Genomic DNA, 22,125 nt, shown 5'->3' with positions numbered 1-22,125 from the left:
TTTGTTTTCCATTTGTTGGAAGCCATTAGATGCCTGTATATTTTTCGGTTTAAGAGGCTTTTGGTTTATGTAGAGGAAATGTCTGTATCTATAGCAGTAGTTAAATTGATGCTTATGTTTTCCCTATTTCATGCTTCTTCCTTTTTGTCAATTAAAAATGTGCAGAAAAATGAGAAAATTGCTAACTCACACTGCCAAATGATTAGAATACAATTGGTAATAATTTGATTTTTTAACCAAGAAGTAAAACATGGACATATAAACTCTTTAAGAGTATGCCTCTGTGTCTAGTGTTTTCTGTAAGTGTATAAGTGTATATGTATAAGCCTATATACTCTGTAAAAATCTAAAGCAAAGTTACTGATCGTCATTTCTGTAGCTTTGGAATACCTTCATGTGGCTTAGGCATAAGAGAAAATTTCTGTTACCAAGTTTTGTGCAACAGTGTTGAGTCATCCCTGAATTCCATAAGCAGAAAAATCACCTGCAAATTATGAATGAAGAGTGAATTTAATAAAACCTGCAGTATAAGCTACTATCATGGCAATAATTTCAGATAAGGAGGGAAAGAGAAATAAGGGGTTTTGGATGAACCCTTATTTTAAAATGGGAAATGCTGTTCAGGAAAGTTGTTAGCGCTCTCTTGAGTGCACAGACCTTTTATCAATGGATGTATTGTGGCACATGCTCGTAATGTTCTCTTCTTTGAACTACACATCTTAGAGCAAGAAAGCCATCCTTTCAGAAGCTTGGATAAAGTCTCTCGACGAACCATGCTTGCAGTTGTTGATTACTTAAGAAGACAAAAGAGGTAAATTACATCTTTCCAAAATGTTGCTTTAACTTGGTTGTGCCTGTTCTTCCATGATCTATCCATGCTCTGGATTAAGGAAGCTGTATGTCACAGAGAGCATGTCAGTTAAAAGAATAAAGATATAGTAAGTGGTTTTTAATTATTCCATGCTCTCAATGGCTAACATTTAAAAGAGTCTAACTATGCTGGATGAGCCTTTTAGATTATTTTTTGTTTGATAGGCCTTATGTGACATGGGTGTGGATATTTGGGGATAAAGCCTTTTGCAGGCCAATTTTATGGTTAGAACGTAACATTTAATGTCAGAGAGAAAGTCTGTTACAACAATATTAAAGCCTGCACCTAATCAGGTCTGTTTCAGGCACAGTTTTTGAGGACAGCTTCTGGCTCGATCTGAATTACCTCGAGGTTGCCGCAGCAGCCCAGTCCTGCGCCGCCCACTTCACCGCCCTGCTCTATGCTGAGATCTATGCAGACAAGATCAACAGAGACAAAGAGCAGCAAAGGTACCAGCTGGAGCAATCCCCATCCTGGGCGTTTCATCCACAGGCATTGTGTGCATCTCAACAGTGATTTGTTGCAGGAAAAATCAAGGAAACTTTTCAAATGTGTTTGGGTGGTTGTTACTGACCATGAAAATATTTTTCTAGACCTTCAAAGTGATTTCAAGCCTGCAGCAAACCAACTCGTTTGCTACCTGTGACCAACTCAAAATCATGTTACTTTGATTACTGACCACAATGTGTCCTCAGGGGTGTGTATCCTGGAGCAACTCGGTGAAAGCTGATGCTGCTGGATACGAAAATCTATTAAATCTTGCTTTCTAAATGGGACATATTCGGATTCTAATTCTAGTATGTTATGGCTAAATTATGTATAAAACGAAGCAAGGGGAGAAAGAAACTGCAGATCATGAACAGGATTATGCCATGTGATTATTTCAGACCCTTTGCTGTAGAATGGAGTGGTCCATGCAAAAGGAGCTTTCATACGTAACGCCCAGTTGTCTTGGTCTTCTGCTCAAGGAAGAGCCAGGTATAGAACTACCCGAATAGCTCTTTTTTTGGCCACAAAGGCAGTGAGCTTATAAAAAAAAAAAAAATGGTTGTAAGCCCAGATATTCTGTAGTTCTTTTAATCCTTTCTAGAGGAGAGCACTTGTGCTTCAAGTGTACAGAAAAGCACTTTCAGAATTTCAGTTAGCTTTTCCTGTTCAAACATTTCTTGCAGGTCTTCTTTCAAAGTGGCTAGAAGTTTGACATTTGAGGAAGAAAGCCAAAAATCAACTATTACTATTCTGAATGAAAAAAGTAAAGAAGAAACTGGCATAAGCTTACAGGTATATATATATATATATATATATATGCTTGTTTAATAATATGAAAGCAAACCTTTCTAATATAATTCCATTTATTAGTAGTTTTCATCTGAACTGAAAGCAGATTTGATTGAACCTTAAAAACTCTATTTAAAAGTTTACACTGTTCTCTATTTTAGCCTTGATTGACAAGTTAAATTGATTGTTCATTTGCAATGATAATTGACTGGTAAGTTGTAAAACCTAGTAAAATGGACTTTGCTGCCCAAACGAACTGACCTCATCAGCGTAGCCAGCCACAGGTTGCTAATGGGGGGGTTGTTTTGTCAGAGAAAAATGAGCGAGTTGGTGTATAATAATAAATGTGTAATAATAAAATAAAAAAAAAGTAATATAATTTCCTAGAAGTCCACTTACTACATAAAATCTGATTCAATAGCCCTAACTTATTTATTTCCATAATTCATCGTTCCAAAACTTCATTCAATTATTTTTATAATGTATTCCTTAGCTGACATGCTACTATTGTTCAGTACTTCTATATTTTGATTTTTGACCAGTCTGTATAGGGGGCAGTGGTGTGTGTTTTTTTTTTTTTTTTTTTTCCCCATATCTTGGTAAAACAAAATAATTAGTCTAAAGACTGTCTTCAATAGACTGCAGAACCTAGTGTTTCTTCCTGTGATGATAGCAGGTCCAGGTGTTGCATAAAGGAAAATTAAACACTACTAGTAACATGTTACCTAAGGACCTCCATCTAAAAGCCTGTATCCTGTATATATTCCTGAGTTGAAATGGTTCCAGAAGAGATTTTTTTCTTCATTATGGTTTGTGTTCTAGGACCTTCTCATGGACATATACAGAAGCATAGGAGAACCTGACAGCCTCTATGGCTGTGGTGGAGGAAGAATGTTACAGCCATTAGCACGGTATTATTTATTGATGTTCTTACATTCTTTAAAATCATTGCTTTCATTTGTTAGTAAGGAATTTAAATGGAAAATTTCTTTCTTAACTTACAACAGGATAAGAACGTATGAGCATGAAGCAGTATGGGGAAAAGCCCTGGTAACATATGACCTGGAGACAAGCCTCTCTCCATCTACTCGCCAGGCAGGGATAATAGAGGTAATTTTCTTTAGTAAGAGAAAATGAATTTGGGAATCAATATCCCTCATAATCAGAAACATTTGTAGTAAACACATAATTGATTTAGGACTAAAAGAGAGATCTTTTGGCATCAAGTCCACTACCCTGTGATTACAGGCAGCCAAACTCTATAATAAAAGGCAAATTAAGATTTGTCCTGAGGCCACCAAGATTTTTTGGTTCTTGCTACTCATAAACCCCATCTTGGGTCCTCAGCTTTGAGATATTTCAAAATAAAAATAAATGTATTTGATTTTAGAATTTGAATTGTTCATTAAATGCCAGGTTGTAAAGAGTAATGTTTTGCCTCCAATATTTTTTTTAATCTTTACATTATGGTGACTGTCTGACTGGAACTGCAGATAAAACAGATAACTGCAGATAACTTTCAGATAAAACAGAATTGATGTTGTCTGATTTTGATCGCTTACAAATATGTCACTCTTTGTAGCTTAAAAATGTTTACACCAGGTACAACATACCTCAGGTTCTGTGTCCTGCATATCTGTATTTCCTTTCATTCAATTTTCTTATGATACTTTTCCTAAATTATTTAGCATTACTGTTTGACTTTCACTGTTTTTCTCTTTCCTGATAGTTGCCCTCCCTAACTTCAATAAGTGATCATGTCTGTACAGTCACCAAGATCTTTAAATAGAGAAGAGTTTAGAGTTGCAGGAAACATCCTCAATTCCCTGCCAGGGTAAACAGTCCATTAAGAAGTAGGATCAGATTTGACTTACTCTCAGGGAATGATGAAATGGAGAAATGTAAACAGATTATTCATTTCAAACTCATCACTTCTTTTTTTCAGGGAACTCTCTTACATAGTTGCCATGACTAGCAGTGCTGTTAACAGTCTTCTAATTCATATTGCTGAGTTTAGAAATAACTTTGTTTCTGCCTTCCTTCAAAGGCTTCTTTGGTACCAATACAATAAAAAAATTAAAGAAACATATCAGATTATTAAAGGAAGAAAAGCAACTTTCAGTAATTTTATGAATTACAGGCTTTGCAGAATTTTGGGCTTTGCAATACCCTTTCCACATATCTAAAAGGACTGGAACATGAAAACACTGAGTGGAGCACAGAGCTCCAGGAAATACACTTCCAGGCAGCATGGAGGAACATGCAGTGGGGCCACATCTCTCCAGCCAAGTAAGCCAACCTATTTTTTCCCTAGTTCTATAAGTGTAAGTCATCTCAATTCTAAGCAAAAGGAAGATACTAGAATATGATTTCTATCAACTTACCTTAACCACTGAATTGAAGAGCAGTCTGTTTCACACGTAACTGTCTAGTTTGTATGTGAATCTTTTATTATCCTGGGAAGTTGTGTGCTTTTGTTTCTTCCTTTTGTATGTTCATAACTATTTCTTAAATACCATTCCTAATATCTCATTGTATACTCAGATAGTAGATGTAGCTTTATTAAGTACAAAGGATAGATACCGTTTAACATTTAATTCATAAGCAAATGGGAGAAAATAATACTTGTTAATCCATAAGAGGTTATCAAGGAATGATTAAGAAAACACTAGTTTTGCTTGATGGCCGGTCCCTCATAAGAAGTAATCATTTTTCTTGTGTAGTTTATAACTGTGTGTACAAAGGCTCATAGGGAAGTGAAATATTTAGGTTTAATACAGGACCTGCAAACTGCAACATGATGAAAAGAGAGACTTAGATGGCAGGATAGAGAGTGGTCAAGGAGAAGAAAGGAAAGGACATAAAAGATAAACCTGTATGAGAGAACTGTATACAACAGACAAACAATTTCATTTTTTGCCTTTCATGACATTTTCTTCTTTATTCTTTAAAAAATGCTTCTGAAGTTAATACGCAAAACTGATTCCAAGTTGGTGACTTAGATACGTAATGCATATGTTTTGGCATAACGCTGCTAAAATATCTTTTTATTACCTTTACTTTTGTGTCATACTTTTGATACAACATTGAAGATTATTTTTCTAGTATTCCAAACATTTTGATAATTGACTTTCCTTTGTTTTAAAACAGCAGCTTGATTTTCTAAATCATTAATTTAAATTTGTTAAAAGAGTTAAATTATTTTTCATCACAAAGAGCCACAATCCATCCCATAGGAAAAACTACTGGTAAAAATATTTTAAAGATATATTTGACTGCTTTGGAGGAAGTATAACTTTCCTTTTATTTTCTATTTCATTTTTAAGAAGTGAAACAGGAGGACCAGGGTACCACGAATCATTGTACGATGCTCTTCAGTCTTTACGAGATAAGGAATTTGCTGCTTTCTATGACATTCTTAAAGATGCCAGGTAAAAAAGCAACTGTGTGAATATTCTGTTGTTAGAAACATGTGTGTGTCTGTAGTTGCAAGTAATGAATACAAGGCTATTGTAGGGTTTTGTGTGTTTAAGTAAAGATGTATTCATAGACTAATATTAGTACTTCTGGGCTGTAATTTCATTTGTAGTTTTGTTTTGAGTATTTTTGTCTTTTTCTCTTTTACCCATCTACAATTATTGCGTTAATGTGAGGTATGTTTTCCATAGCATGCATCCCTTTCTTTGCAAATCACTTACATAGATCTGGATGCTGAAGAGTGTCTTTTAGATCAGCTAATGCATATTCTTTGGCATTCTTATATGCTTACCATATTTTTGTTTCTCGGCTTTTCTTTTTATAATGCAAAGTAATTCTGAACTTAATAGTTTTGCTCCTTAATTTCTGTATGGTAATTATTGTGGGTTTTTGGAATTACTTGTGGATATAAAATAAAATAAAATATTCCCTGCTTAAATCCCTAGAGTGAAGGAAGTAGAAGAACTGTGCAAAGGCAGCCTCGAATCTGTGTATTCGTTATATCCAACTCTTTGCAGACTACAGATAATTGGAGAGTTGGAAAATACAGGACAGCTGTTCTCCAGGTACTTGGTTAAATGAAACGTTTAATATATTTCATTTCATACTCCTTTTCGGTTCAGAGACCTAACAAGATTTTTCTCACTATTTGCTGTCACAGTTCTTTGTTTTGCTTTACAGCACCCTGAAACCAAACGGTTTTAGTAGTTGGGTATTGTACCAATATTGTAGTTTTGAAATGTCCAGCTTTGAATAGGTTTTATCTCCAAGGAGGCTATAAACCTGTCCTATTTGCAGTTAGTGAACCCTATAACAAAATCATATATACTAGTGAGAAGCTACACAGCTGCAATGCCACATAGTTGTGTTTTATTCCTATTTTAATCTTTACGTAGAATAAAAACATTATATAATTAAATAAATATCTTAGTTCTGTAATATTTTGTGTAGTGCTGTAATTGTATGAAAGCGAATCCTTTTGGTGCCCTTTTTTAACACTAAACTTCTTTGCATTTAATCAAGAATGATTATAATGGAATTGCTCACCCTGTCAACGTTGATCTCTTGACCTCAGGCGTGTGAAAAAGCGAAATCCACCCGTTCATCCTGCACATTAATCATTGCAGGTGTTAGGGACTGTCTCTTGGTTTTGAATTGTAGATTGTGAACTACCCCTCTAGGTTGCTTTTGTTGCTCATTTTGTACTTCCTCAAATGCTGAATGAGAATTAATGACAGATCTTTTCCATTTTGGTCACGACTGCAGATCCGTCACCGCGCAGCAGCTGAAGGACACGTATGTGAAGTGGCAGAGGCAGTCGCTGCTTCTCAAGGACAGCGACTTCCGCTTCCAGGAGCCCGTCATGGCTCTGCGCTCGGTCGTGCTCGAGATCTTGCTCGAGAAGGAGAGTGAAAATACGAAGAGAGAATGCATTAAGGACATCCTCACAAGTCATCTAGTGGAGCTCTCTAAATTGGCAAGAACTGCTAAAAATACACAGGTAACAGTTTTGAGGAAAAACCAGTAACTGATATTTAGGTTTTGACTATATAAGGAACTTCATTGAAGATGAGCCATATTCTGTGTTATAGTCTAAGTTCAGTGAATCAATTATTTGGAAAATAAAGCTATGTGCAGCTTAGGAGTTCCATTTGTGGATAAGGTTTCTCATTGTTGTTCATAGCTGTCGGTCTCTATGGAACAGATAGTATTAAACTGGAATTTTTATCACAAAATGCCCTTGCAGCTTTATCATTTTATTTTGATGCAGTGGTGCGTCCCTAGCTGTCACTCACATAAGATTGTTCTAATGTTCCAGCTTGGATGTTCAGAAAGAACTCGATTGTATATTGGATGTTGCCTTCAAGGGATTATAAAGTTTATACTATATATAAAGTACTTCAAAGTACCAAATATCTCTCTAAATGTTGTATTAGGGTTTGGCTTGATCAGTGTTGGCTGCCAGTGTCGATGATGGATACTGAATTTCCTGGCCTTGTTGCAGCTGGTGCATGAGGAGCAGGAGCTCAGCCAGAATTATAGAGCAGCACCATCTTCTGCCACCTCTGAAGGAAGTAATTCCAGCTAAATGTTTCACCTATGCAAAAGTTTCTTTAAATTTGATTTCAGAATGCTTGCTCCTGTTTTTGTGAATAATGGTGAAATCAGTAAAATCCATGTCATGGATTTCCTCCAGAGGTTTACTCAATGCCTTCAGAATAGTTTGATGCATTTACTTAATTATTTTTTTGTCTCATGCCTACCCAGACACTAATGCTGTAGTGAGAAGTGTCCTGTAGGCACTTAAATAAAAACTCTAATTTTTTTTGTTTCAATTTGGGCTTTTAGTTACAGAAATATGTTCAGGTTGGGCCTGAGCAAGTTTTTGGGGAGCACTCTTTGAAATTAATGGCTTTTCCTTCCTCCTGGTGGGTGGAGGAAGCCACCAGTAGAGGGGAGAAGTGCCATGCGGAGTCATGGCACCGAGCCAAGCTCAAATAATCCAATCCATGTTTTCATCTATAGGTTTTCATACATTTTAATTGCTTACCTTTTGTAAAATGATTTTTTAAAAGTCTGATGGGTTTGACTGTCAATTGGACAGTCTGAAACACACTTTAGCATCAGTCTTTAGAGGGGCATGCAAATGGACTAGTGTATGTGAGCTCTCTTTGGATGTAATTATAAAGGATTTATAATTTTAACTTAAAATTTTAGCTTAGTGATATTGTAGTAGGTAATGATTGTAGAATTGCTGTACCTTAAATCTCTGAGGAATTAAAAATGTTAAATATTGATGTTTTATTATGGGAGCTATGAAGTTCAGTTTCGTAGCCTCTTTTTGTTGCAAACCAGGATTTTCCACAAGTACTTAATGAAATATAACCTCCTCTTTTCTCCAAACCATTTTTAGCATTGAATTGGTCAAATTGAATATGCTGCACAGGTACAGCAAATTAATGATGGAGTTTAAGCACAAAGCTTACTATGAGGTATGTGGATTTGGCTTACAGCATTGTTGATAATGATCTTTTTTGGACTTTCAGCTTCCAGAGAGAGCTATGTTTCAGATCAAACAGTGCAATCCTTCAGGCTATGGGGTTTCTAAGTGGCAGCTTGAAGAGGCTGAAGTTTTCTGGGCTAAAAAGGAAGAGAGTCTTGCACTGAATATCCTTAAAGGGATGATAAAGAAATTAGATGCAGATTGGTTTCAGGTATGTGTTATATAACATATTAACTTATAGGAATTAAATTGTTTGAAATCCTATTCTCCCTTTCTCCATGTTGCCCACAGAAGAAAAAGAAAGGGCTGTCTATAATATTGGTAAATCTATTCTGCATTCTTAAATACCTAAAGGCAAAGAATCTCTCTTAGCAGATGTTGCTGGGTGATTTCAAAGTGCATCTGTAGAGGTGGCAGGTGTTAGAATCTGTTACTCATTATTTTGCCTGCAGTGCCACCACTGTCAAGTTTACAGCTTTCTGAAATCAAGGATCGTTTCCTTTGAAACTCCAAGAAGCATTCCTGCCTTGCAGCCACATCCCTGCTGGCTGCAGGGCATCTTTGCACAAAGCCAGAGTGAGAGTTGGGGACTGTGTTTCCATGAGGGTCAAGCTGTATCACAAAGTTTGCAGAAATTTCAGGCAGATTTGGGGCTAATGAGCATTCTCTACTGATGTTCTTGTATTTTGAATTAGTCCAGTATCAAAGAACACAGATGTGTATCAGAGATGCTCTGTCTCCCCTGTAAATCTTCCCTTATTTGTAAGTGGTGTTTATGTTATTCTTCTGTTATTCTTCCGTGCCACCTGCCAGGCCCTGATATTAAGGCATTTTTAGTAAGAAATACCTTTCCTACCTCTGTTGTTAGTTCAGTTATTTTGTCTATGGAATAACTGTTGAACATTTAGAAGAATACAGTCTGGTCCTGGTGTAATTTTAATCATTACACATTGGATAGTTATTACAGTTACCACAGCACCTGAGTTTTTCTCCAAGGGTGTGCACTGTGGGACTTGAAATAAAATGGGGATGTTAGGAAAAAAAAAAAACAGTTTTGGAAATATGCTATGTATGTACATAGTTCTGTAATATTTAATAAGTTTTGTCAGTTTATTGCATTTTTCATTGTTCGAACTCTCGTTAGTTAAAAATAGCTTCTGCTTTTCTTTAGTCAAACACAAAATGTGATTTAAAGTTATTGACTGCTCTTGATGTGGATAGTAAGTGATAGAAAAAGGCTCAAATGCTTAAACTTTGTGTGGGAGTAAAATTGTTTGTAAATAGTCTGAGTTTTATCTAGAAAATATCTTTTTATTTGATGCCTTCTTTGCCTTCTTTCTTTCCAAAACATCCTTTCTCAAAGGTTGAGAATGATCCTCATCTGAAACTGATGTATACAGAGTGTCTGAGGTTGTGTGGGACCTGGTTAGCAGAGACGTGCTTGGAAAACCCTACGGTCATCATGCAGAAATACTTAGAAAAGGTACAGGATTGTCTTAGAAATGTGCAGTTGTTGAGGTCAATGCTGTGCCAGAGATCAAGATATTTTATGATGCAGCCCTTAATTTTTCTGTATTGAAAATATGGATTTTTGTGAAAATGTGAGAAGCTGGTATGATGTTATATAATACTATAATCTTATGAAATATGTGATATATGGATTTACAGTATTCACAGTGAAATTTGTGTGCAGTGTTTGGGTTGGCAGGTCAGTGGTGTGACTGCTAGTCCAGTTCCCTTTCCTCCTCCTCTCCTCCCCATCCTTCCCTCTTCACTTTCTGGAAGGGTCATTCACTAGATGGTATTTTCATTATGGGAGTTTTGTTCATAGTGGTCTGTAGCCAGGTACTAGGAGGCCTTGTGCTAATATTTCAAAATACTGTAATCATTTCTTAACTTGTAGTAAGGAGAAAAAGAGCATTTTTAGTACTATTAGTCTACTCTGCCTTTCCTGTATTTCATGCTAGTTTGTGAATCTTGTGAATCTTCTGCCTTTCCTGTTACTCCCCACATACCTTCTTCATTCTGATCATTTGAATCAGTGACTTTCATTTACAGCTGCCTTCTATCTTTGACACTTCACCCGTGAACTGTCTCCTGCTTTTTTTATTCTTGTCCCATGATGTAAGCTCTTTAAAGCAAAATATCTGTGTCTTGCTTTGAAACTTCCTGTCTACTTACTGTAAAAGGCAGATAGCTGTGGGAAACCTCTGTGCAGTTGTTAAAGCTCTTAGAAATACGATCTTTTTGACTCTTTGACACTGAAATACTCCTCAAAGATTAAATTAATTTAGAAGAATATTCAGTAGAGTGGAGTTTTTTTTTTGTATCTGTGTATATGCCCTCAGAGGCAGTAGTAAATAATGAAGTTTAATCATTCATTATGCAGCCAAGTTTAGTTATAATGACGATCAATCTAATTATCAGCCTTGTCATTGTTGTGACTTGCCTTTAGGCTGTGGAAATTGCTACGAGCTGCAGTGGAGAGGACAGCGAGGAGCTGAAGAAAGGAAGGACCAGGGCTTTTCTCTCCTTGGCTCGCTTCTCGGATAACCAGTACCAACGAATCGAGAACTACATGAAGTCCTCGGAGTTTGAGAACAAGCAGGCGCTGCTGAAGAAGGCCAAGGAGGAGGTTGGGCTCCTCAGGGAGCGCAGAGTCGAGACCAACAGGTGAGCACTCAAAGTGAGGGGCAGCTCCAGTGCCCTGGCCGAGGGCTTTGTCCTTCCCAGCTCTGCGGCCCTCTCGCAAGGCTCCCGTCCCAACAGCTGGATTTTAAAATGGAAAATGAAGAATATTGGGCTTGCGTAGAAAGGCATCCAAGGAGCAGCTGCCCCAGCTTGCTTTAGCAGACTTATATTTTATAATGCACTGCAAGTAAAAAAGGCTATTAAATATTTACAAAGAAGGGAACTACAGAAAACTTTACTGTCAGTTCATTAAGAAAAAAAAATGTTTTTTTAACATACATCTTTTCACGTAGATACACAGTGAAAGTTCAACGAGAACTTGAGTTGGATGAGTGTGCCATCCATGCCCTAGCTGAGGATCGGAAACGTTTCCTGTGCAAAGCTGTGGAGAACTATATCAGCTGCTTGCTGAGTGGAGAAGAGCATGACATGTGGATATTCCGCCTGTGTTCCCTGTGGCTCGAAAATTCGGGAGTTGACAGAGTCAATGAAATGATGAAGGTAGGTGTTTGTGGTTGCTTTTTGTTACTGTGCATTTGACTGAAATGACCCATCTCCTCTATGCTCTTTTCATGATACCTGCATTTCTAGAAAATGAATTGCAGTGCAGTGCAGTTCCCTTTCTCATCTGTCTCCTTAATATTTCCCTCCAAACTTGCCTTTCACCTGTCATTGCTCCTGTCAGTAACAGCATATATTTCACTGCATCCTATATTATAATTTAACAGGTCTCTAAGGTTAAGCCTATCTCATGATCTTTCACTGTTATCACCTTACTCTTTACATATCTTTAATACTAGCTATGCCCTTCTTGAGCATCCTTTCCTATGTTGTGTCTGGATTATATTGTTTATACTTTCAAGACCCTCTGCCTACACAGCATAGCCAGGGACCGGGGGATCCTAACTCTCAGATTGATTCTGTCATCTCTAACCAGTGTATCTGTTAATTCTTACATGAAGGACATGCTTTGATAATGAGATCTATTTTATTTATTGCATCTCTTTGCAATAAATTAACTTTGAGGAAAAAAAGTGTTCTTTTATTCATATTTTTAACAAACAATTGTTTCTTTCCATAAATAAGTTTCAGAAATTTTGCATTAGGATGCTCTCCCACTATTTATTCATGCAGAATTTAGCAATGCCATCCAGACTGAACCTATCTAAGCTCTGCTCTAATAATGCAATGGCAAATGCTACTTTCCTCCTCAAAGACCTATAGTGCTTGAGAGATATGGACCAAAATGTGATACTTATGATGCTGCCACTGGGTCCCCCAGCAGTGCTTGCTTTCAGTTAAAAATAATTACTCGCCCTTACCTAGAATTTTCTGCTTACATTTTGTTTTGCTTTGTTTTGGGTACAGCTTTCTAACTGCATTTTTTCTGTTACAGAAAAATGCCGAGAAGATTCCTTCCTACAAGTTCTTGCCTCTGATGTATCAGCTGGCTGCTCGGATGGGAACCAAGAAGATGGGTGGCCTGGGATTTCGTGAAGTTCTGAACAGTGTAATTTGTACCTTCTGTATGAGAACACATCGTGACTGACTCTGGATGCCTGCTTTTAAACAATATGTGAATCTACCTTTGTATATGAGTTATGTAGCTGATAGAAGTTTCTGAAAAATGACTGATAAAACCCAGTGGTTTTGGTGAGAGAGGAGACGTAAAGACAAATTATAAAGGCAAATCTTTGTCTTTATGATTTTAATGGTGTCCAAGAATATGCTTATGTAGGCACAGGAATATATTTTAATGTGCTATGGAAAAAACTCCTTAAAGTTATGGAAAAATCTCTATATTACTTGCATTTCTATAGAAATGAAAGCTATAGAAGCATAAATTAATTATGTTAATTAAGTATTTTTATTTCTTCTGTTCAGCTTTTAATATTGTGATCTTTTTGTTTTTCTTGACAGCTGATATCTAGAATTTCACTGGATCATCCCCATCATACTTTGTTTATAATACTGGCTTTGGCAAATGCTAACAAGGATGAACTCCTGACAAAACAACAATCAATAAGAAGAAATAAATTAATTAAAAATGCACCAAAAGAAATCTCCCAGCTTGATGTGGTAAGTAAAAGAATAAAAATTCTCTTCTATTAATAACATTAGCTTTTTTATTTAAAATATATATATATACACACACACAGACACTTCTGAATGACATTTTAGCAAAGAGCTCAGCAAATTACTCTTTTCTCCTTTCTTAACAAGAGTCATAATTTGAGCAATTTATGCACAAAACAAGGGTCTTTATAAAATGTACTTTTTTCTCCTTTCTTAACAAAAGTACATTTTATAAAGACCCTTGTTTTGAGTTCAAATTGCTGAAATTATGGCTTCATGTTATTTTTTTCTTGGAACCTGCCTGTGGGATCATCTCCCATACTCCTTTTTCCCCATCCCTGTAGTCCAGGCGTGGATGTGCATCGTTACTCCCCTACTCACCCTTCACCCTGACAAACTTTTCCACTGCCTTTTATGTGACTTTTCTTCTCCTTTCTCTTGGAACTGTTAATTCCTCTGTGATCTCGCTCTTGGGACTGGGATTGTGCTAAACTCAACATAATCTCTCATTTCACCCAAGCGGGGTCAGGCTTTTGCCTTTTGCGTGTAAGCTTTTCCTTCAGTCAACAGACAGGTGAAGCAGGAGCGTGGTGCAGGGACATCCAGAAGGGCTGCAGGATTTTTGCAGGTTTTTTGTGCTCTTTCTGAACAGATTTGCCCCCTCCTTGCCCCCATACATTCCAGTTTTCATTACCTCAGTGGAGGCAGTGCAGAGTTGGCCTTCAGTTTATTAACAGTTACAAAAGACTGTCTTTTTTTTTTTTTGATTTTCACAGGATTTATCCTCGTTGATCTTGACTGAACTGTGCAGTATTGTGCATTTTCAGTCTGATAAAGCATAGTTTGCCCAATGGAGTGTTTGTGTTTTGTTGGTCTTTTAGGACAGAATGGAGGCGGCCAGCAGTATCATCAACGTGATCCGAAGGAGGAGCCCTCGTATGGTCAGAGACGTGGAGGCCCTTTGCGATGCTTACATCACACTAGCAAACTTAGATGCTACTCCATGGAAAGCTCAAAGAAGTAAGGCTTGGAAGGGGGCGTTCCTTTCTATTGTTCCTTGTAGTGAAGAGTATATATTTTTTTCATGGACTAAAAGCAATACTTTTCAGTATTCAGAGGAGATGATGTGCCAGTACTGTGTCTTACTAGTGATAAGTGTAAGACGTAGTTGGTTGAAAGTCCTAGGAATTTCTTGCACTGTAAGATGTAGGTGTGACTGCTTGAGCAAAAAGGTTGGACTAGGTGATCTCTAGAGGTCCCTTCCAACCTTGAATATTCTGTGATTCGGGCTGTCTGAGCATGAAAGTCCAGAGAGCTCCTGTGATCATCCCCATGAGCTGCTGCTCCTCCTCGGCAGCAGCGTGCAGCGTGGTGCAGGGTCCTCAAAAGCAGTGGAAGCTTCTGAGGTAGTTGTGTATGTGCTTTTAGTGTAAGGTAGTTGTGAACTTTGATAGGTGCTTGTAATTTCTGTAATTCAGAATTTAAAAGTATGAATTCCTTTCAATTACAGAAGGGATAAGTATTCCAGCGGACCAGCCCATTATTAAACTGAAGAACTTGGAGGATGTTGTTGTTCCCACCATGGAAATAAAGGTGACTGAAACAAATATACATAATAATATTGAATCTGAAAATCAGTTTCTGCTTTTTCTAAAGAGTCATAGGTTTTACCGCTTCATCAGATTCCTGTGTTCCTTAAATGTCAGCCTAATAGCTGGAGTCTTTTCCTGTGGGATGGGAGATGCAAGGTGAAATCCTTGCCGTAGGCTTGAGAAGACCTTGAACCTCACTCATATATCCTGGATAACTGCTTATTATGAGAAGATGATTTTTCCGCTGCCACTGTTACCACTGGCTCGTGTTCCATTATGAGAAGGACTGATGAGATACCTAAATCTCAGAAAGGATCTGGGAGCCCCAATCTCGTCTCTGCTCGGAGTTGCTCAGGGTTTTGGGGAGGCCTAGAAATTTCTGTGATTCCATAGATGTGTCTCCCTTTGTACCTAATTGCCTGTCTCACATGTTTTACTACTCAGAAATGGCAAATTACCCATTCCCATCAGTGTAAGTTTTGGCACCAGGCACCTAAAATTTAAGTTGCAGGATACTGAGCTTCCTTGGGTTGAAACCAGGGCAGGGAACCCAGGCCAGAAATCTCCATAGCATCTGGTTGTGGTTCTCCTGGCCTCGAGTGTTGCTGCTCCGTAGGGTGTGATCCTTATTTTCCCTGCCTTTCTTTCCCAGTTAACCCGCGTAACCAGCGAGCGGTCGGGGTGCCGGTACCTGGCGCAGGGTTTCCTCGCAGCCGCCTCAGCGGGCTGCTCGTGCTTCAGTGGAGGTGCAGGAGGGCTGAAGACAGAGCAGCGGGGCAGGGCTTTCGGGCTGTAGTTTGGGCACATTTGGTGGCCCTGAGCGGCTCCTGGTCAGCTCTGTGCCCCGGGCTCCAATGTTGTGGGAGGCTCCAACGCGGCGCAGGCTGAGATGGTCTCAGAGCTTGTGCAGGGGAAGGCGGCAGCACCAGGTGCCCTTCCCCAGGGAGGTGGAGAGCCAGGAACCCCCTCGCTCCTGTGCTCTGGTTAATGTTTGTTTGGTTTCAGGCAGCATATATGTATGTAGCTTTGCAGCTTTTGTGGGTATTTCCCTTGCAGAAATACCCACATACTCATAAATATGTTTAACATCTAGTCTGCTCATAAGGCTTACAAACCTCAGCCTATTAGTGCCTCTCTGAGTGAAGTGGAGGTAATATTTATAGTAATTTTAAACTACATTTGTAATTTCAGGTGGATCCCATGGGAGTTTATGAAAATATAGTGACCATAAGGTCTTTTAAGCCAGAATTTCGCTTAGCAGGAGGGATGAATCTGCCTAAAATAATCGACTGTGTGGGATCGGACGGCAAAGAGAGGAGGCAGCTGGTGAAGGTAGGTTCTGTCGGCTGAAATGACGTCGCGGGGACTTGGCAGGCTTGGATTTTAAGTTCAGGTGTCATTTTTCTCATATATTGCTCCTGTACCCACACACACTTTTCATAGTGTCAATTTTATCAGTTCAGGAATATTCTAATAAAGGAAATCAAAAGCTATTTCGTAATATAGTACATTTTTAATAATTATCTTTCAACAATGCGTCTGCGTACAGTAATTAGAGAGATAACTACCAGGCGTGCTGAAGGTGAAGTTGTGTCTCCTCTAGTGACTAGAATGTACAGCAAATAAGTTATGGGTTTATATTAAACACTTCCTTTATTACCCCCATATAGAAGGATTATGTTTCAGAGACAGTTTTAAAACATGTTTATAGACAAACAGATTCCCAAACCAAAATGATTTCCCCTTAAACTCAGCTGATTTCACTGTGTTCAGCTCTGATGCCTTTATAAACATTCAGCCCCTGGTGGGAGAACTTTGTTTTGCTGCTAAGTGTGGGGCAGCACTGAAAGACCGAGGGAGATGCATGAACCTGCACGTGCACTTTCCCAGTCACAATTGCAGTCCCAATATAGCTGCTGCTGTGCACCGTGCTGCTAAATATGGTGAAGGAAGCATTAAAAGAGAAAACAGGGCACTATGCATTATGTATGCTGACTTAATCTTTAATCAAATGATATTTGTCAAAAAAGATTATGATGGTGGTGATTTAAGTTGATGGTTCTCTTTAAGCAACTTAGCACTACCAGAAAATCAAACATAAAGGAAAAGCAAATGTCAACTGCATTTTGATGCAGGAGGTTGGAGTGGAAAAGTAGCTGTGTTTTGTGGATTTTTCAAGTAATTTCTTAAGCTAGGAAAGTAGTTGGATGGTGACAAAATGTTTGTGTTTATGCTAAAGGGACGTGATGACCTGCGACAAGATGCTGTCATGCAGCAGGTTTTCCAGATGTGCAATATGCTGCTCCAGGAAAATACTGAGACACGGAAGAGAAAATTGACCATTCGGAGATACAAGGTAGCCCTGAGCAGCAGCCTCAGCACAGCAATGTGTACTATAACTTCTGTAACTGTTCTTTCAGTTCTTCTTCTTTCCCCACTATTCTCTTTTTAACTCAAATGCAATATAAAAGTATATTTATATCCCTGGTGCGAAAACAGTGACCCCTCGCTAAGGTACAGACTAAACTGAAAATAATTGTCAAAATTTATTTTTTCAAGTCTTTAGAAAAAAATCTGCTGCCCCAATATATGTTTGCCTTCAGTTTTAAGTTTGTATAATAGAAGCAGGTCAAGCATGTTCGAATTGCAAGATGCTGGTCATTAAACGTGGGCAAGCAAGTTTGTTCGTGAATTCTCATTAATTTGGGTCTCGTGGTCTTCCTTGCAATTCAGTCCAGAAGTCGTCTGCTCCTGTGGGATTTGAACTGCAGAGCTCTTTTTGTTGGAGTTAGGAAAACAAAACCAAAGAAAAAGGCAGAGATGAATACAGCATTTGGACATGTTCTTTTCCCCTTTCCTTCCTTTTTCGATGTTTGGACTATAATAATAGCTGTGAAGATGACTTGTTAGTAAATGTTTTTAAAGTAATAGTTCTTGTCTTTGATAAATGGGCACTCCAGAGTTTCCCAAGGCTGAAATTGCTAGCACGGATTTAAGAATTCACAGGTGGCGTTTGGTTTGCATTGCAATGCAGTTGATTATGGTGAAGATTAATTTTTTTTTTTTTTTTTTTAACCTGAGTATAAATGAAGTAAGAGCAGGAAGGAAAGGAGCAGGGATTGTTACCCAACACGGAAACTTTCAGATTTAGCACTTACCCTCAACAGGAGAGGCAGCAACCGTGAGACAGGCAGGTACCCAGCAGGATGTGTCGCTGCACGAGGGAGGACAGTGAAGGGCAGTGGTGGCCGCTGCTCCTCCGAGGCCAGGGGCTCCTCAGGTGCCACCTGCTGCAGGGGGGAAGGGGGCGGCTGCAGCCCCCCGAGGGGCCCGGCCGGCCCCACGCAGACGGGGACAGACCTGCTGTGCTCAGGCAGCCCCCGTGCCCTTGTTCAGATGTTGCTTTTTCCCACAGCCGACACCGTGCTGTGCTGCCCATTCGGTGGCACGCGCTGCCGTTACCCGAGCAAGGCTGCCTGGGCTCAGCTCTGTGCATCCACCAGGAAGTCACTGGCAAAGCCTGGGTGTATTTTCCATGTGCCTGTACCTGTGTTTGCAAAGCTCTGCTCTGCTCTTCCATGTGTGTTCAGCAAACCCTGAGGCCTCCCCGCCGTGCGTGTGAGCTCCCCTCCGGCACCGCTCCCCTTTCCCCAGGTGGTTCCCTTATCCCAGAGGAGCGGCGTCCTCGAGTGGTGCTCGGGCACGATGCCCATCGGGGAGTTCCTGGTGAACGGCGAGGCGGGCGCCCACAGGAGGTACCGGCCCAAGGATTTCTCCAGCTACGACTGTCAGAAGCTCATGATGGTGAGTCAGCACAGCGAGGCGGAGCGCCCACCTCCTGCCCTGGGCCCTTCCCTCCTGGGTATATCCAGAGACACCAAAGCTTTGCTTGTAGCCTGGAACAGTGGAAAGCAGCAGGGAATTCATACAGCTTCTCAGCAGCCTGGCGAGAGGTTTTGCATGAATGAAATTTCAAAATGAAAATTACTGAATTAACGATTGCTGCTGAGTAGAGCTGAACCTCCAAGAAATCTATTTTAATTTCTAGAATTCTTAGAATATTCTAGAATATAAATTTATCAGAATTCCAAAATGTTCATAATGGAGACCTGGCAGAGTCAGTGTAAAGTTATCTTATAGATTATAAACTCACCATGTTTCCTATAGCATTTAAACATCATTTTGCTTTCATAAATAAACCAGAAGAATTCCAGAATTCTCTTTAAGAGCTGACCTTGAAAATAGTGCAGCGGGGGTGGAGATGATGCCCCAGTTGTGCCGGGCAGGGGACAGGGGCCTGGCTGCCCCTCCGTGCCCACGGCTGCACCGACACACGCGGGGCGGCCCAGCTCGCCACAGGCAGGCCAGGGAGGAAGCCACGGAGAGGCACGTTTTATATAAGGTGACAGAGAAGAAAAAGAGAGAGAGAGAGATAGATAGATAGATAGATAGATACAAAAGCAGGTGCATCCGCTGCCAGGGCAGCTTGAGCTCCGGGGAGCTCCTCTCTTGAGGCCGGGTGCCACTCTCAGAGCCAGCCCTGCCCTGCAGGGGCAGCGAGTGCTTGCAGCAGGACCTGCCAGCAGTTTTATATGGTGCTTTGCACAGCCAAGGCAGTACAAGACATTATTTCCTTTTAAATCTACATATATTAACAGCGTAAGTGTTTATTCAGCTTAAATATTTGATGATAGGAGGGCAAGAAAAGAATTCATGTATTTCTTTCAAAGGAAGAGGTAATTTCTATCCAAACCGGGAAATCATGGGGAAACTTTTTTTTATATGTTTCAAGGAGGCCCAAAAGAAACATTCTGACGAGAAATATAGTATCTTCATGAAAGCCTGCGAGAATTTTCAGCCTGTGTTCCGTTATTTCTGCATGGAGAAGTTCCTGGATCCGGCGGTGTGGTTTGAGAAGCGGCTGGCCTACACCCGCAGCGTGGCTACCTCCTCCATAGGTACCGTGTCCCACTGCAGCGCCCTTGCCAGGAGCCCTGGATTATTAATGTTGCCTTGTTAAGGCTTTCGGAGCCTTTATGTGCAGTGGTTATTTGGCTTTTGCCCCGTGTCAGGACTGCCCAGGGGACCGGCCGACAAGTTGCCAGCAAGAGCACGAGCATCCTCTTTGTCAGTGACATTTTAGGGTCTCTCTCCTCTTTCCTCAGTAGAAGGATGGACTGAAATGCTGTCTGGGCTTTGTTTGTGTGTTTTAGATGTATTTTTAGGTCTGGCAGGTTTTGAACTAATTTACCCAGCTGATTCTGCTGATTTGCATTTAGCATCCCCTCATTTCATCCATAGCCTGAAATGTTTTAACAGAATTGAATTGGAAAAGTTGGGCATTTACTTTCTGTGTACTCACATCACTAGCAATGGCTGAAATAGTTCGTAAAGCTTTGACATTTTTTCTTTGATTTTTCCATCATATTGTTTGTATACTTCCCTTTTTAAATACAAAAAAAAAATACAATTCAACAGAATTGGGCTGAAGACATTTTACATAAATTACTGTTTTTCATGGCTGTCGGGGAGTACGAAAAACAGACTCAGCTCAAACTGCAGCAAGCGAGATTAAATTTGAGGATTTTCTATATGTAAGGATAGCAAAGCACTGGAATGAGCTTAGCTCAAAGATTTATAACTTGAGTCCCCGAAGGTTTGTGCAGCCCGGTTGGGCAGGAATGTCTCAAACTGCTTATGTGTAGGGGAGCTGCCTCAACTCAGCTATGTCCAGACCTGTCTCCTGGCTATATAAGTTACAAGATTTTCTGGATAACCTCCCCTTTTTGTATTTGTGAAGTGATATTTGCTCTTCCTTATTGCAATAATTTGCATATGTGGGGAAAGAAATACTCCTCTCACTCTTAGTTTGTTTGCATGTGTTATAGTGATTCTGATAATCTTCCCTTGGTCACATTTTCCCCAGTTTTGATGATATGTAAGTGTGGTTTCTGCAGTTAAATTTATTTTTCAATAATCTTTTTCTTCTAGTTGGCTATATACTTGGACTTGGAGACAGACACGTTCAGAATATTCTGATAGATGAACAAACTGCCGAACTAGTGCATATAGATCTGGGTGAGTGGAAAAGAGACTTCTTCATTTTTCATTGCCTAAATGTTTTTAGAAACATTTATTATCCCTTCCTTTAGGGGTGGCTTTTGAGCAAGGCAAAATCCTTCCCACACCAGAGACGGTTCCATTCCGATTAACGAGGGATATTGTGGATGGAATGGGTATCACTGGCGTGGAAGGCGTCTTCAGGAGGTAAGTGATCATCACCTGGAGTGATCATCATCATCATTTGAGGATGATTGGGGGCCTGGAACATCTGCCCCTTGAGCAAAGGCTGAGGGAGCTGGGCCTGTTCAGCCTGGAGAAGAGGAGGCTGAGGGGGGACCTGAGCAGCGTGTATAAATACCTCAAGGGAGGCAGTGAGGAGGAGGGGGCGGCCTCTTTTCAGTGGTGGACAGTGATAGGACTGGAGGAAACGGCCACAAGCTGAAGCACCAAAAGTTCCACAGGAACTTAAGGGAAAATTTCTTATCAGTGAGTGTGACAGAGCCCTGGCACAGGCTGCCCAGAGAGGTTGTGGAGTCTCCTTCTCTGGAGATCTTCCAAACCTGCTTGGACGCAGCCCTGTGCCCTGTGTTCTGGGTGACTGGATGATCTCTAGGGATCCCTTCCAACCTTAAGGATTCCATGATTCTATGGCCTTTCAGCACGCAGGCCTAACAAGGGCATCAGGCAACTTCTGGCCCTGTGAGTTTCTATGTTCAATAGTTAAGATGTTTGAGAGGAGGCTCAGATCCTGATGGCACTGTTTCGACCTGATGCTGTCCTTTAAATCCTGCACTGCAGCTGTGTAGCCAGGTAGGAATTTCATGGCAGTTGCCCCACTTCCCGTAATCCAGGAGGTCGTGTCGGGCTTTGGGGGATTCGGGATGGCTCGGTGCTCGCAGGGCTTCCACAGCTTCGTCCTCTCAGTTTGGCCTGTTTGGATTTTTTTCCTTTACAATTGCAACCATTTGGCTATTCAGTTTCTTCAAGCCATGTTGTTCTGCCTCGTGCCTCGATTTTTATACAAGTAATTTGAAGTCTTTTCTCAAAAACTCTGTGATTCACACATTTCCCAC

General features: G+C 40.0%; 1 protein-coding gene across 2 annotated transcripts in view; it reads left to right on the top strand.

Moving 5' to 3' along the window:
- Positions 1-22,125, top strand: part of ATM (ATM serine/threonine kinase) — a 55,122-nt gene that overhangs the window by 29,303 nt on the left and 3,694 nt on the right. For both annotated transcript variants that reach the window (XM_026035009.1, XM_026035008.1), the window contains exons 38-60: positions 724-811; positions 1,165-1,320; positions 2,044-2,152; positions 2,972-3,060; positions 3,157-3,259; positions 4,290-4,438; positions 5,476-5,580; positions 6,073-6,192; positions 6,893-7,127; positions 8,674-8,841; positions 9,994-10,113; positions 11,086-11,303; positions 11,615-11,822; positions 12,718-12,831; positions 13,242-13,400; positions 14,279-14,417; positions 14,908-14,990; positions 16,181-16,321; positions 17,229-17,345; positions 18,644-18,793; positions 19,782-19,947; positions 20,981-21,067; positions 21,142-21,256. In XM_026035009.1, the coding sequence (XP_025890794.1) occupies positions 724-811; positions 1,165-1,320; positions 2,044-2,152; positions 2,972-3,060; positions 3,157-3,259; positions 4,290-4,438; positions 5,476-5,580; positions 6,073-6,192; positions 6,893-7,127; positions 8,674-8,841; positions 9,994-10,113; positions 11,086-11,303; positions 11,615-11,822; positions 12,718-12,831; positions 13,242-13,400; positions 14,279-14,417; positions 14,908-14,990; positions 16,181-16,321; positions 17,229-17,345; positions 18,644-18,793; positions 19,782-19,947; positions 20,981-21,067; positions 21,142-21,256 (3,139 nt within the window). The remainder of the gene's footprint in view (positions 1-723; positions 812-1,164; positions 1,321-2,043; positions 2,153-2,971; positions 3,061-3,156; positions 3,260-4,289; positions 4,439-5,475; positions 5,581-6,072; positions 6,193-6,892; positions 7,128-8,673; positions 8,842-9,993; positions 10,114-11,085; positions 11,304-11,614; positions 11,823-12,717; positions 12,832-13,241; positions 13,401-14,278; positions 14,418-14,907; positions 14,991-16,180; positions 16,322-17,228; positions 17,346-18,643; positions 18,794-19,781; positions 19,948-20,980; positions 21,068-21,141; positions 21,257-22,125) is intronic.

Source organism: Nothoprocta perdicaria, unplaced genomic scaffold (assembly GCF_003342845.1).
Source record: "Nothoprocta perdicaria isolate Ctin4 unplaced genomic scaffold, notPer1 scaffold_155, whole genome shotgun sequence".
NCBI lineage: Eukaryota > Metazoa > Chordata > Aves > Tinamiformes > Tinamidae > Nothoprocta > Nothoprocta perdicaria.
The sequence above is the reverse complement of the archived record's forward strand: the minus strand, read 5'-3'. Positions and strand labels throughout refer to the sequence as shown.